This window comes from Nerophis ophidion, linkage group LG02 (assembly GCF_033978795.1).
Source record: "Nerophis ophidion isolate RoL-2023_Sa linkage group LG02, RoL_Noph_v1.0, whole genome shotgun sequence".
NCBI classification, from domain to species: Eukaryota; Metazoa; Chordata; class Actinopteri; order Syngnathiformes; family Syngnathidae; genus Nerophis; species Nerophis ophidion.
Window position 1 is genome coordinate 90717992 of NC_084612.1, and position 17043 is coordinate 90735034.

General features: G+C 39.4%; 1 protein-coding gene across 6 annotated transcripts in view; it reads right to left on the reverse strand.

Moving 5' to 3' along the window:
• LOC133548231 (A-kinase anchor protein 13) overlaps window positions 1–17043 on the reverse strand; it is a 411300-nt gene that overhangs the window by 1439 nt on the left and 392818 nt on the right. For 5 of the 6 annotated variants that reach the window (XM_061893549.1, XM_061893547.1, XM_061893548.1 and 2 more), the window contains 4 exons: window positions 12531–12581; window positions 12169–12450; window positions 4363–4542; window positions 4064–4304 (listed from right to left, as the gene is read on the reverse strand). In XM_061893549.1, the coding sequence (XP_061749533.1) occupies window positions 4064–4304; window positions 4363–4542; window positions 12169–12450; window positions 12531–12581 (754 nt within the window). The remainder of the gene's footprint in view (window positions 1–4063; window positions 4305–4362; window positions 4543–12168; window positions 12451–12530; window positions 12582–17043) is intronic. The other variant, XM_061893546.1, reaches the window with a different exon arrangement.

Genomic DNA, 17043 nt, shown 5'->3' on the forward strand with positions numbered 1-17043 from the left:
AAAAAAATTATTCTGGCAAATCTATAAAATCTGTAGAATCTAATTTAAATCTTATTTCAAAATCTTTTAAATTTATTTTAAAATGTTTGCAAGAAATAATGATCTGTTTTTGTTAGAAATATAGCTTGGTCCAATTTGTTATATATTCTAACAAAGTGCAGATTGGATTTTAACCTATTTAAAACATGTCATCAAAATTCTAAAATTAATCTTAATCAGGAAAAATTACTAACGATGTTCCATGAATTTATTTTTTAAATTATTTCAAAAAGATTCAAATGAGCTACTTTTTCTCTTCTTTTTTTTTGGTTGAGTCAAAATTGAAGATAAACTATGTTTCAAAATTTAATTTTCTTTTTTTTTCGTGTTTTCTCCTCTTTAAAACCGCTCAATTAAGTGTTTTTTTCATCATTTATTCTCTACAAAAAACCTTCCGTATAAGGGAAAAAAAATATACCTTTTTACCTTTTAAATTCCTTCCTCTTCTTTCCTGACAATTTAAATCAATAGTCAATTTTTTTTTCTTATTGTAAAGAATAATAAATACATTTTAATTTAATTCTTCATTTTAGTTTCTGTTTTTTCGACGAAGAATATTTGTGAAATATTTCTTCAAACTTATTATGATTAAAATTAAAAAAAAAATTCCGGCAAATCTAGAAAATCTGTAGAATTTAATTTAAAGTCTTTTGAATTCCTTTTAAAATTTTTGTTCTGGAAAATCTAGAAGAAATAATGATTTGTCTTTGTTAGAAATATAGCTTGGTCCAATTTGTTATATATTCTAACAAAGTGCAGATTGGATTTTAACCTATTTAAAACATGTCATCAAAATTCTAAAATTAATCTTAAACAGGAAAAATTACTAATGATGTTCCATAAATGTATTTTTTTAATTATTTCAAAAAGATTCAAATTAGCTACTTTTTCTCTTCTTTTTTTTTTGGTTGAGTCAAAATTGAAGATAAACTATGTTTCAAAATTGAATTTTCTTTTTTTTTTCCTGTTTTCTCCTCTTTTAAACTGTTCAATAAGTGTTTTTTTCATCATTTATTCTCTACAAAAAACCTTCCGTAAAAGGGAAAAAAATATACCTTTTTACCTTTTAAATTCCTTCCTCTTCTTTCCTGACAATTTAAATCAATAGTCAATTTTTTTTTTTCTTATTGTAAAGAATAATAAATACATTTTAATTTAATTCTTCATTTTAGCTTCTGTTTTTTCGACGAAGAATATTTGTGAAATATTTCTTCAAAATTATTATGATTAAAATTCAAAAAAATTATTCCGGCAAATCTAGAAAATCTAATTTAAAGTCTTTTGAATTTCTTTTAAAATTTTTGTTCTGGAAAATCTAGAAGAAATAATGATTTGTCTTTGTTAGAAAATATAGCTTGGTCCAATTTGTTATATATTCTAACAAAGTGCAGATTGGATTTTAACCTATTTAAAACATGTCATCAAAATTCTAAAATTAATCTTAATCAGGAAAAATTACTAATGATGTTCCATAAATTTATTTTTTTAATTATTTCAAATAGATTCAAATTAGCTAGTTTTTCTCTTCATTTTTTTCGGTTGAATTTTGAATTTTAAAGAGTCAAAATTTAATTTTCATTTTTTTCGTGTTTTCTCCTGTTTTAAACCGTTCAATAAGTGTTTTTTTCATCATTTATTCTCTACAAAAAACCTTCCGTAAAAGGGAAAAAAATATACCTTTTTACCTTTTAAATTCCTTCCTCTTCTTTCCTGACAATTTAAATCAATAGTCAATTTTTTTTTTTTCTTATTGTAAAGAATAATAAATACATTTTAATTTAATTCTTCATATTTCACAACTATTCGACGAAGAATAGTTGTGAAATATGTCTTCAAACTTATTATGATTAAAATTCAAAAAAATTATTCCAGCAAATCTAGAAAATCTGTAGAATATAATTTAAAGTCTTTTGAATTTCTTTTAAAATTTTTGTTCTGTAAAATCTAGAAGAAATAATGATTTGTCTTTGTTAGAAATATAGCTTGGTCCAATTTGTTATATATTCTAACAAAGTGCAGATTGGATTTTAACCTATTTAAAACATGTCATCAAAATTCTAAAATTAATCTTAATCAGGAAAAATGACTAATGATGTTCCATAAATTAATTTTTTAAATTTTTTCAAAAAGATTCAAATGAGCTACTTTTTCCTCTTCTTTTTTTTTGGTTGAGTCAAAATTGAAGATAAACGATGTTTCAAAATTGAATTTTCTTTTTTTTTTCGTGTTTTCTCCTCTTTAAAACCGCTCAATTAAGTGTTTTTTTCATCATTTATTCTCGACAAAAAACCTTCCGTAAAAGGGAAAAAAATATACCTTTTTACCTTTTAAATTCCTTCCTCTTCTTTCCTGACAATTTAAATCAATAGTCAATTTTTTTTTCTTATTGTAAAGAATAATAAATACATTTTAATTTAATTCTTCATTTTAGCTTCTGTTTTTTCGACGAAAAATATTTGTGAAATATTTATTCAAACTTATTATGATTAAAATTTAAAAAAAAATTCCGGCAAATCTAGAAAATCTGTAGAATTTAATTTAAAGTCTTTTGAATTTCTTTTAAAATTTTTGTTCTGGAAAATCTAGAAGAAATAATGATTTGTCTTTGTTCGAAATATAGCTTGGTCCAATTTGTTATATATTCTAACAAAGTGCAGATTGGATTTTAACTTATTTAAAACATGTCATCAAAATTTTTAAATTAATCTCAATCAGGAAAAATTACTAATGATGTTCCATAAATGTATTTTTTTAATTATTTCAAAAAGATTCAAATCAGCTACTTTTTCTCTTCTTTTTTTTTTGGTTGAGTCAAAATTGAAGATAAACTATGTTTCAAAATTGAATTTTCTTTTTTTTTTCCTGTTTTCTCCTCTTTTAAACTGTTCAATAAGTGTTTTTTTCATCATTTATTCTCTACAAAAAACCTTCCGTAAAAGGAAAAAAAATATACCTTTTTACCTTTTAAATTCCTTCCTCTTCTTTCCTGACAATTTAAATCAATAGTCAATTTTTTTTTTCTTATTGTAAAGAATAATAAATACATTTTAATTTAATTCTTCATTTTAGCTTCTGTTTTTTCGACGAAGAATATTTGTGAAATATTTCTTCAAAATTATTATGATTAAAATTCTAAAAAAAAATTCCGGCAAATCTAGAAAATCTGTTGAATATAATTTAAAGTCTTTTGAATTTTTTTAAAATTTTTGTTCTGGAAAATCTAGAAGAAAAAATGATTTGTCTTTGTTAGAAATCTAGCTTGGTCCAATTTGTTATATATTCTAACAAAGTGCAGATTGGATGTTAACCTATTTAAAACATGTCATCAAAATTCTAAAATTAATCTTAATCGGGCAAAATTACTAATGATGTTCCATAAATTATTTTTTTTAATTTTTTCAAAAAGATTCGAATTAGCTAGTTTTTATCATCATATTTTTCGGTTGAATTTTGAATTTTAAAGAGTGGAAATTGAAGATAAACTATGTTTCAAAATTAAATTTTCCTTTTTTTTCCTGTTTTCTCCTCTTTTAAACCGTTGTGATGTGTGATGTGAATTATATTTATATAGCGCTTTTCTCTAGTGACTCAAAGCGCTTTACATAGTGAAACCCGATATCTAAGTTACATTTAAAGCAGTGTGGGTGGCACTGGGAGCAGGTGGGTAAAGTGTCTTGCCCAAGGACACAACGGCAGTGACTAGGGTGGCGGAAGCGGGAATCGAACCTGCAACCCTCAAGTTGCTGGCACGGCCGCTCTACCAACCGTTCAATTAAGTGTTTTTTTCATCATTTATTCCCTACAAAAAAACCTTCCGTAAAAGGAAAAAAAAGTACAGACAGAAATACCCATTTTTTTAGATTTATTTATTAAAGGTAAATTGATCAAATTGTCTATTTCTGGCAATTTATCTAAGTGTGTATCAACCTGGGAGCCGGTTTGCATTAATCAGTAGCCAAGAAGTAGCTCTTGCTTTCAAAAAGGTTGCTGACCCCTGCAGTAGAAGAAGACTTTGCACGCTCACCTGGGACTTGACCTTTGACCTTCTTCTTGCGCTTGTCTTTGCGCTTGGCGAGCTGCATCAGGCTCTTGGTCAGCTGCCTGTCTGCCGAGGTCGAGGACGAGGTGAAGGGGTTGAGGCCTCCTCGCCCCTTGCTGGACTTGGGGCACTGCGAGGGCGACGCCTCCGCCGGGTCCAGGTCCAGGTCCAAGGACTGGGAGCTGCCCGCCAGCTGGGACTCCTCGGACGTGGTGGAGGACGTCCTCTGGGGGGGAGACGGGGTGATCAAGGCTGCCTAGAAGGCGGGACTAAGGAGGAAGTACCTCCACCCGTCGGCGCTCCTCCATCTTGTCCATCTGTCTCTGCAGCAGCTCCCGCTCCTTGTCCAACTTCCTCTGGGCGTCCCTCAGTCTCTCCAAGTCCCTCTGGTAGTCCTCCTTCCTGCTCTGCACGTCCTGCCTCTCCTCCTGCACCTCCTTCTGCTGCTTGCTTAGCTCCGCCTCCTGCGGCACATCACTCATGTTACACACACACACTAACACATGCTACACACACACACTTGTACACACACACACACACACTTGTATAAACCCCGTTTCCATATGAGTTGGGAAATTGTGTTTGATGTAAATATAAACAGAATACAATAATTTGCAAATAATTTTCAACCCATATTCAGTTGAATATGTGAATTATATTTATATAGCGCTTTTCTCAAGTGACTCAAAGCGCTTTACATAGTGAAACCCAATATCAAAGTTACATTTAAAGCAGTGTGGGTGGCACTGGGAGCAGGTGGGTAAAGTGTCTTGCCCAAGGACACAACGGCAGTGACTAGGATGGCGGAAGCGGGAATCGAACCTGGAACCCTCAAGTTGCTGGCACGGCCACTCTACCAACCGAGCTATACCGCCCCACTTAAATATGCTACAAAGACAACATATTTGATGTTCAAACTCATAAACTTTATTTTTTATTGCAAATAATAACAAACTTAGAATTTCATGGCTGCAACACGTGCCAAAGTAGTTGGGAAAGGGCATGTTCACCACTGTGTTACATCACCTTTTCTTTTAACAACACTCAATAAACGTTTGGGAACTGAGTGAAGTGAATTATATTTATATAGCGCTTTTCTCTAGTGACTCAAAGCGCTTTACATAGTGAAACCCAATATCTAAGTTACATTTAAACCAGTGTGGGTGGCACCGGGAGAAAGGTGGGTCAAGTGTCTTGCCCAAGGACACAACGGCAGTGACTAGGATGGCGGAAGCGGGGATCGAACCTGCAACCCTCAAGTTGCTGGCACGGCCACTCTACCAACCGAGCTATACCGCCCCACTTAAATATGCTACAAAGACAACATATTTGATGTTCAAACTCATAAACTTTATTATTTTTTGCCAATAATAATTAACTTAGAACAAAGTAGTTGGGAAAGGGCATGTTCACCACTGTGTTACATCACCTTTTCTTTTAACGACACCCAATAAACGTTTGGAAACTGAGTGAAGTGAATTATATTTATATAGCGCTTTTCTCTAGTGACTCAAAGCGCTTTACATAGTGAAACCCAATATCTAAGTTACATTTAAACCAGTGTGGGTGGCACTGGGAGCAGGTGGGTAAAGTGTCTTGCCCAAGGACACAACGGCAGTGACTAGGATGGCGGAAGCGGGGATCGAACCTGCAACCCTCAAGTTGCTGGCACGGCCACTCTACCAACCGAGCTATACCGCCCCACTTAAATATGCTACAAAGACAACATATTTGATGTTCAAACTCATAAACTTTATTATTTTTTGCCAATAATAATTAACTTAGAACAAAGTAGTTGGGAAAGGGCATGTTCACCACTGTGTTACATCACCTTTTCTTTTAACAACACCCAATAAACGTTTGGAAACTGAGTGAAGTGAATTATATTTATATAGCGCTTTTCTCTAGTGACTCAAAGCGCTTTACATAGTGAAACCCAATATCTAAGTTACATTTAAACCAGTGTGGGTGGCACTGGGAGCAGGTGGGTAAAGTGTCTTGCCCAAGGACACAACGGCAGTGACTAGGATGGCGGAAGCGGGAATCGAACCTGCAACCCTCAAGTTGCTGGCACGGCCGCTCTACCAACCGAGCTATGCCGCCCCACTTAAATATGCTACAAAGACAACATATTTGATGTTCAAACTCATAAACTTTATTTTTTATTGCAAATAATAACAAACTTAGAATTTCATGGCTGCAACATGTGCCAAAGTAGTTGGGAAAGGGCATGTTCACCACTGTGTTACATCACCTTTTCTTTTTTAACAAGACCCAATAAACGTTTGGGAACTGAGTGAAGTGAATTATATTTATATAGCGCTTTTCTCTAGTGACTCTTTATTTATTTTTTTAACTTAAAACAGCAGCTTGGAATTTGGGACATGCTCTCCCTCAGAGATTATGAGGAGGTCGGGGTGGGCGGGGGGGGGGTGTATATTGTAGCGTCCAGGTACAGTTAGTTCTGCAAGGGGTTCTGGGTATTTGTCCTGTTGTGTTACAGCAAATAAAAAGTAATCCATTCTTGGGGCGGCATAACTCGGTTGGTGGAGCAGCCGTGCCAGCAACTTGAGGGTTGCAGGTTTGATTCCCGCTTCCGCCATCCTTGTCACTGCCGTCTTGGACCATGACAGGGCCCGTATAATTTTCTTTTGCATGGATTCTAATTTGTGAAGGTAGGTAGAAAAGGTGTCACACCAGATGACGTTACAGTAGTTTAGATGTGGTTCAAAGAGAGTTTTGTATGAGGTAAGTAGAGCATGAAGAGGAAGATAATGACGAAGGTGAAAGAACAGGCCAACATATTTGGATAATTTGTTTTAACAGATGGCTAATGTGACGGAAACTAATTGTTGAAGCTTTGAAAGTGGAATTCTTTCCCATTCTTGTTTTATGTAGAGCTTCAGTCCTTCAACAGTCCGGGGTCTCCACTGTCCTATTTTACGCTTCATAATGCACCACACATTTTCCATGGGAGACAGGTCTGGACTGCAGGCACTCTTTTACTACGAAGCAACGTTATTGTAACACGTGGCTTGCTGAAATAAGCAGGGGCGTCCATGATAACGTTGCTTGGATGACAACACATGTTGCTCCAAAACCTTTATGTACCTTTCAGCATTAATGGTGCCTTCACAGATGTGTAAGTTACCCATGTCTTGGGCACTAATACACCCCCATACCATCACACATGTGTAAGTTACCCATGCCTTGGGCACTAATACACCCCCATACCATCACACATGTGTAAGTTACCCATGCCTTGGGCACTAATACACCCCCATACCATCACACATGTGTAAGTTACCCATGTCTTGGGCACTAATACACCCCCATACCATCACACATGTGTAAGTTACCCATGTCTTGTTCACTAATACACCCCCATACCATCACACATGTGTAAGTTACCCATGTCTTGGGCACTAATACACCCCCATACCATCACACATGTGTAAGTTACCCATGCCTTGGGCACTAATACACCCCCATACCATCACACATGTGTAAGTTACCCATGCCTTGTTCACTAATACACCCCCATACCATCACACATGTGTAAGTTACCCATGCCTTGGGCACTAATACACCCCCATACCATCACACATGTGTAAGTTACCCATGTCTTGGGCACTAATACACCCCCATACCATCACACATGTGTAAGTTACCCATGTCTTGTTCACTAATACACCCCCATACCATCACACATGTGTAAGTTACCCATGTCTTGGGCACTAATACACCCCCATACCATCACACATGTGTAAGTTACCCATGCCTTGGGCACTAATGCACCCCCATACCATCACACATGTGTAAGTTACCCATGCCTTGGGCACTAATACACCCCCATACCATCACACATGTGTAAGTTACCCATGCCTTGGGCACTAATACACCCCCATACCATCACACATGTGTAAGTTACCCATGCCTTGGGCACTAATACACCCCCATACCATCACACATGTGTAAGTTACCCATGTCTTGGGCACTAATACACCCCCATACCATCACACATGTGTAAGTTACCCATGTCTTGGGCACTAATACACCCCCATACCATCACACATGTGTAAGTTACCCATGCCTTGGGCACTAATACACCCCCATACCATCACACATGTGTAAGTTACCCATGCCTTGTTCACTAATACACCCCCATACCATCACACATGTGTAAGTTACCCATGCCTTGGGCACTAATACACCCCCATACCATCACACATGTGTAAGTTACCCATGTCTTGGGCACTAATACACCCCCATACCATCACACATGTGTAAGTTACCCATGCCTTGGGCACTAATACACCCCCATACCATCACACATGTGTAAGTTACCCATGCCTTGTTCACTAATACACCCCCATACCATCACACATGTGTAAGTTAGTCATGTCTTGTTCACTAATACACCCCCATACCATCACACATGTGTAAGTTAGTCATGTCTTGGGCACTAATACACCCCCATACCATCACACATGTGTAAGTTACCCATGTCTTGGGCACTAATACACCCCCATACCATCACACATGTGTAAGTTACCCATGTCTTGTTCACTAATACACCCCCATACCATCACAGATGTGTAAGTTACCCATGTCTTGGGCACTAATACACCCCCATACCATCACACATGTGTAAGTTACCCATGTCTTGTTCACTAATACACCCCCATACCATCACACATGTGTAAGTTACCCATGTCTTGTTCACTAATACACCCCCATACCATCACACATGTGTAAGTTACCCATGTCTTGGGCACTAATACACCCCCATACCATCACACATGTGTAAGTTACCCATGCCTTGGGCACTAATACACCCCCATACCATCACACATGTGTAAGTTACCCATGCCTTGTTCACTAATACACCCCCATACCATCACACATGTGTAAGTTAGTCATGTCTTGTTCACTAATACACCCCCATACCATCACACATGTGTAAGTTAGTCATGTCTTGGGCACTAATACACCCCCATACCATCACACATGTGTAAGTTACCCATGTCTTGGGCACTAATACACCCCCATACCATCACACATGTGTAAGTTACCCATGTCTTGTTCACTAATACACCCCCATACCATCACAGATGTGTAAGTTACCCATGTCTTGGGCACTAATACACCCCCATACCATCACACATGTGTAAGTTACCCATGTCTTGTTCACTAATACACCCCCATACCATCACAGATGTGTAAGTTACCCATGTCTTGGGCACTAATACACCCCCATACCATCACACATGTGTAAGTTACCCATGCCTTGGGCACTAATACACCCCCATACCATCACACATGTGTAAGTTACCCATGTCTTGTTCACTAATACACCCCCATACCATCACACATGTGTAAGTTACCCATGTCTTGTTCACTAATACACCCCCATACCATCACATATGTGTAAGTTACCCATGTCTTGGGCACTAATACACCCCCATACCATCACACATGTGTAAGTTACCCATGCCTTGGGCACTAATACACCCCCATACCATCACACATGTGTAAGTTACCCATGCCTTGTTCACTAATACACCCCCATACCATCACACATGTGTAAGTTACCCATGTCTTGGGCACTAATACACCCCCATACCATCACACATGTGTAAGTTACCCATGTCTTGTTCACTAATACACCCCCATACCATCACACATGTGTAAGTTACCCATGCCTTGGGCACTAATACACCCCCATACCATCACACATGTGTAAGTTACCCATGTCTTGTTCACTAATACACCCCCATACCATCACACATGTGTAAGTTAGTCATGTCTTGTTCACTAATACACCCCCATACCATCACACATGTGTAAGTTACCCATGTCTTGTTCACTAATACACCCCCATACCATCACAGATGTGTAAGTTACCCATGTCTTGGGCACTAATACACCCCCATACCATCACACATGTGTAAGTTACCCATGCCTTGGGCACTAATACACCCCCATACCATCACACATGTGTAAGTTACCCATGTCTTGTTCACTAATACACCCCCATACCATCACACATGTGTAAGTTACCCATGTCTTGTTCACTAATACACCCCCATACCATCACATATGTGTAAGTTACCCATGTCTTGGGCACTAATACACCCCCATACCATCACACATGTGTAAGTTACCCATGCCTTGGGCACTAATACACCCCCATACCATCACACATGTGTAAGTTACCCATGTCTTGGGCACTAATACACCCCCATACCATCACACATGTGTAAGTTACCCATGCCTTGGGCACTAATACACCCCCATACCATCACACATGTGTAAGTTACCCATGTCTTGGGCACTAATACACCCCCATACCATCACACATGTGTAAGTTACCCATGTCCTGGGCACTAATACACCCCCATACCATCACACATGTGTAAGTTACCCATGTCTTGGGCACTAATACACCCCCATACCATCACACATGCTGGCTTTTCAACTTTGCGCCTATAACAATCCGGACGGTTATTTTCCTCTTTGTTCCGGAGGACACCACGTCCGAAGTTTCCAAATATAATTTGTAATGTGGACTCGTCAGACCACGGAACACTTTTCCACTTTGCATCAGTCCATCTTAGATGAGCTCGGGCCCTGCAAAGTCGGCGGCGTTTCTGGGTGTTGTTGATAAATGGGTTTGGCTTTGCATAGTAGAGTTTTAACTTGCGCTTACAGATGTAGCGACCAACTGTAGTTACTGACAGTGGTTTTATGAAGTGTTCCTGAGCCCATGTGGTGATATCCTTTACACAGTGATGTGGGTTTTTGATGCAGTACCGCCTGAGGGATCAAAGGTCCGTAATATCATGGCTTACGTGCAGTGATTTCTCCAGATTCTCTGAACTTTTTGATGATTTTACAGACCGTAGATGGTAAAATCCCTAAATTCCTTGCAATAGCTCGTTGAGAAATGTTGTTCTAAAACTGTTCCACAATTTTCTTACAAATTGGTGTACCTCGCCCCATCCTTGTTTGTGAATGACTGAGCATTTTTCGGGAAGCTGCTTTTATAGCCAATCATGGCACCCACCTGTTCCCAATTAGCCTGCACACCTGTGGGATGTTCCAAATAAGCGTTTGATGAGCATTCCTCAAAATTATCAGTATTTATTGCCACCTTTCCCAACTCCTTTGTCACGTGTTGCTGGCATCAAATTCTAAAGTTAATGATTATTTGCACACAAAAAAAAAAAGTTTATCAGTTTAAACATCAAATATGTTGTCTTTGTAGCATATTCAACTGAATATGGCTTGAAAATGATTTGCAAATCATTGTATTCTGTTTATATTTACATCTAACACAATTTCCCAACTCATATGGAAATGGATTTTGTATATATATATATTCATCCATCCATCCATCCATTTTCTACCGCTTATTCCCTTTCGGGGTGGCGGGGGGCGCTGGCGCCTATCTCAGCTACAATCGGGCGGAAGGCGAAGTACACCCTGGACAAGTCGCCACCTCATCGCAGGGCCAACACAGATAGACAGACAACATTCACACTCACATTCACATATGTATATAATTACACAAGAAGTGAAGTGAATTATATTTATATAGCGCTTTTCTCTAGTGACTCAAAGCGCTTTACATAGTGAAACCCAATATCTAAGTTACATTTAAACCAGTGTGGGTGGCACTGGGAGCAGGTGGGTAAAGTGTCTTGCCCAAGGACACAACGGCAGTGACTAGGATGGCGGAGGCGGGAATCGAACCTGCAACCCTCAAGTTGCTGGCACGGCCACTCTACCAACCGAGCTATGCCGCCCCAAGAATGCATTACTTTTTATTTGCTGTATAAAGTCGGAGGCTGTCAAGTCCTGAATAATTGAGTAATAAAGATGTTTACGATGCAACAATAACAGACGTCGACAACAGCAGACAGGTGGTTAGCGTTAGCATTAGCATTGTGTTTTTCACTCGACTTTTGGACGACAAATGCGTAAAAACAAAAGAACTAAGTTTGAAGTTTCCCCCGCGCACATACAGTATGTGTCCTAGGCTACACTCTCCCTCTCTGCTGCAGCTGCACGCTGACTACTCTCACCTGCAGGCCCAGCAGCGTCTCCTTCTCGCCCAGCCGCCGCTCCCTGCTCTCCCACTCCTTCTCGCGCCGGCGCCGCTCCTCGGCGTGCGCCGCCTGCTGCTTGTGCAGCGCCGCCAGCTCCTGCCGCTGCTTCTCCAGGCTGCGCTGCTTCTCCTGCTCGATCAGCGAGCCGGGCCGCGAGGACGGGCGGGACAGGGAGGAGGAGGAGGAGCAGGACGAGGAGCGCTCGCTCAGGGCCTGACGCTGGTCCTCGATGAAGCTGTCCTGCTGCACCACCACCGCCTGTCGCACACGCACACACATTTATTCACACCTGGCCCGAGGCGTGGGGGGCTGAGAGGGTGGAGGGGAGGGAATCGTACCTGCAGCATGCTGAGCAGCAGGTGCAGGTTGGACACGCTGTGGAGGACCTGCTGTGGGACACAAGCACCGCAACGTGAACAAGGGAGCATGTCTCGCCACAACACCGGCTTCAATCGCGGAAAGCAAGCCGCGACCAACTATCTATCCACAGTGTGTGGCCGCTTCGAAAATACTCATTTTCCCCTGCTTGGAGGAAAATGAACTTCCTTCCAAGTAGCATTATCACTGGAGGACCAGGCTGTGGCTCAGCATGCTACACACCACAAAAGAAGCCAGCCGCTAAAGCAGGGGTGTACAAATTAAATAAACGTCCTTCCAAGTAGCATTATCACTGGAGAACCAGGCTGTGGCTCAGCATGCAACACACCACACTAGTCGCTAAAGCAGGGGTGCACAAATTAAATTAACTTCCTTCCAAGTAGCATTATCACTGGAGGATTAGGCTGTGGCTCGGCATGCTACACACCACAAAAGAAGCCAGCCGCTAAAGCAGAGGGTGTACAAATTAAACTAACTTAATTCCAAGTAGCATTATCACTGGAGGACCAGGCTATGGCTCAGCATGCAACACACCACACTAGCCGCTAAAGCAGGGGTGTATAAATTAAATTAAACTCCTTCCAAGTAGCATTATCACTGGAGGACCAGGCTGTGGCTCAGCATGCAACACACCACACTAACCAATAAAGCAGGGGTGCACCAATTAAATTAACTTCCTTCCAAGTAGCATTATCACTGGAGGACCAGGCTGTGGCTCAGCATGCAACACACCACACTAACCGCTAAAGCAGGGGTGTATAAATTAAATTAACTTCCTTCCAAGTAGCATTATCACTGGAGGACCAGGCTGTGGCTCAGCATGCAACACACCACACTAACCGCTAAAGCAGGCCAAGTAGCATTATCACTGGAGGACCAGGCTAAGGCTCAGCATGCAACACACCACACTAACCACTAAAGCAGGGGTGCACGAATTAAATGAACTTCCTTCCAAGTAGCATTATCACTGGAGGATTAGGCTGTGGCTCGGCATGCTACACACCACAAAAGAAGCCAGCCGCTAAAGCAGAGGGTGTACAAATTAAACTAACTTAATTCCAAGTAGCATTATCACTGGAGGACCAGGCTATGGCTCAGCATGCAACACACCACACTAGCCGCTAAAGCAGGGGTGTATAAATTAAATTAAACTCCTTCCAAGTAGCATTATCACTGGAGGACCAGGCTGTGGCTCAGCATGCAACACACCACACTAGTCGCTAAAGCAGGGGTGTATAAATTAAATTAACCTCCTTCCAAGTAGCATTATCACTGGAGGAGGCTGTGGCTCAGCATGCAACACACCACACTAACCAATAAAGCAGGGGTGCACAAATTAAATTAACTTCCTTCCAAGTAGCATTATCACTGGAGGACCAGGCTGTGGCTCAGCATGCAACACACCACACTAACCGCTAAAGCAGAGGGTGTACAAATTAAATTAACTTCCTTCCAAGTAGCATTATCACTGGAGGACCAGGCTGTGGCTCAGCATGCAACACACCACACTAACCGCTAAAGCAGGGGTGCACAAATTAAATTAACTTCCTTCCAAGTAGCATTATCACTGGAGGACCAGGCTGTGGCTCGGCATGCAACACACCACACTAACCGCTAAAGCAGGGGTGTATAAATTAAATTAACTTCCTTCCAAGTAGCATTATCACTGGAGGACCAGGCTGTGGCTCGGCATGCAACACACCACACTAGCCGCTAAAGCAGGGGTGCACAAACTTTTTACACGTTCCAATATCAAAGTATGCCGAGGCCGTTTAAAAAAAAAAAAATTTTTTTCAAAACAATGTCTAGATTTTTGTTCACCTTTAGGTTCCCCGAAAAGTTGGACCTCAGTCATAAAAATGTTCAAAATAAATCATGTTTTATTATTGTTATTTTGTATATATATATTTCAATGCTTAAATCAGTAGATGCACTTCAGATTTATCTTTTAACTTTTTTTCTATGTTTTATGCACTTTTTTTATTATATAAAACGCGTTTTTTATTGCACAAAACATGAAAAATGCAAGACATGTTGAAAGTTTAATATTAGATGTGAAGTAAGTGTGGCCTAGAAGTAGTAAACTCTTGTTATTTAATGAGCATTATTATGTGTATTTGTCGCCATCAAGTGGTCAGGGCAGGTACTACATCTCTAAATAAGTATGTACTTTTGAATGCAACTTTATTAGCCCGGAAATTGCATTAACCAAGCAGAGAAATACTGCATATTTCTTTGGTTTAAGGCTGCATTGCCGGTATTTATCATAAGTTGAACTTTGAAACTAAGTTTTTGTGTAAAATATTACGATTTGTGATGAATTAAAGTCCTACTGAAAGCCACAACTACCCACCACGCAGTCTGATAGTTTATATATCAATGATGAAATATTAACATTGCAACACATGCCAATACGGCCGCTTTAGTTTACTAAATTGCAATTTTAAATTTCGCGCGGAAATATCATGCTAAAACGTCGCGGTGTGCGTGACAACACGCATTGTAGAAGACATTTTGTTCCATCACCGTTCACAACCATAAGTCGTCTCTTTTCATCGCATAATTCCACAGTATTCTGGACATCTGTGTTGCTGAATCTTTTGCAATTTGTTCAATGAATAATGGAGACGTCAAAGAAGAACGCTGTAGGTGGGAAGCGGTGTATTGCGGCCGGTTTTAGCAACACAAACACAGCCGGTGTTTCATTGTTTACGTTCCCGAAAGATGACGGTGAAGCTTTACTATGGAACGGAGCGGTCAAGCGAACACGGTTGGATTGGACCACACACGCAAAGTACAGTGTTTTATGTGTATTAATAAAACCATTCCGTATTCTGGAAGTGATCTATGTCGTGTGCTACTCCAGCATCAATATGTGTCCTCCTGAACGTCACCGTCAGCGTCGGGTTCAAAGCGGTAGGACTCTATCCCTTGTTGTGGTTGCGTCTGGCCGAGTACTCCTGCCACCCCCACGGCTGTAACGGCGCCTCTCACAGCATCTTCCCTATCTGCCCTCTTGTATTTTTTTATTTATTTATTTTCTAGTCCTTCACTCTCACTTTCCTCATCCACGAATCTTTCATCCTCGCTCAAATTAATGGGGAAATTGTCGCTTTCTCGGACCGAATCGCTCTTGATGCGGGTGGCCATGATTGTAAACAATGTGTGGATGTGAGGAGCTCCACAACCCGTATATATACATATATATATATATATATATATATATATATATATATATATATATATATATATATGTGTGTGTGTATATGTAAGGTGGCATTACAGCATATATATGAACACATTTGCATAATATATTTTATTGTTTGTCAATAAATCAAAACATTGATTCTAAATCATGACTCTTTTGGAAAAAAATTATCCCACCAAAATTCTCAGGGATTTAAAAATAGTAAATCATATTTTATCCGTTTATTTAATTACTTTGAACACTTAAATCTTAGAATCAACTACAGATCTATCTCTTAATATTTTTTTTCATTCCCATTTTATTGTAGCAAAATCAGTATTATTATATGGCAAATATGTAATACCGTATTTCCTGGAATTGCCGCCGGGTATATAGTATGCGCCTGACTAGAATTTCCACCGGGTCAAACTCGTCACGTCACGAGTGACACTTCACCTGTCATCATTTTCAAAATGGAGGAGGCTGATTTCAATAATTTGAAATCCCATAAAGGGAAGAAGATTAAGAGCTATTCAGTAGGATTTAAGGTCCAAGCTATTGAATATGCTAAAAAGAACAGTAAGCAGCTATGTTTTATTAATATACCGTAGCTGCGTGTGTCAAATATGAGTCATTAAATGACTCCCGCCTCCTGGTGGTAGAGGGCGCTAGTGATCCTTGCGACTACTCGGCTGCAGAAGAAGTGACAACAAGCAGCGATCGTTTATTTTTTCCTCTCGCTTGCACTTTTAACATGGAGGATTACATATCTAAAATAAAACAGTTTTCTAAACTGGACTTTCAATGGAAGCAGGAGGTAATAAAGGAAGATCTCCATCGAGACAGAGAGACTTTTAAAAGTGAAGAAAGATAAGGAAGACTTCTATAAACAAGTTATCGATGCTTTTGATCAGAAGGAGCTGCGCATGGACTTCATTTATAAGTAAAGGTAAGACCATAATAACGTTTTTTTTTATTAAATGTGCTTTTCATGATGGTATCCTTACATCACACTCAAATATTTAAGCGCAGGCCTAAATTTACCGCATGCCTTTGGTAAGTGTCGGAGTGAGAAGAGGTTTTAAAATAATTAGCCCCCCGGCGGCAATTCAAGGAAATACGGTATTCGCTCTAATTATTTCAAAGTGTAATTAATTTGATGAGCAGTAATTTGGTCCATGAATAGATCTACATTGATTTTAAATCATTATCATTTTTTAAGCAGTAAGTTTAAAAAAAACAAACGAAAAAACAGTCTGCATGTCAGCTTTGTGTTTATTAGAGCT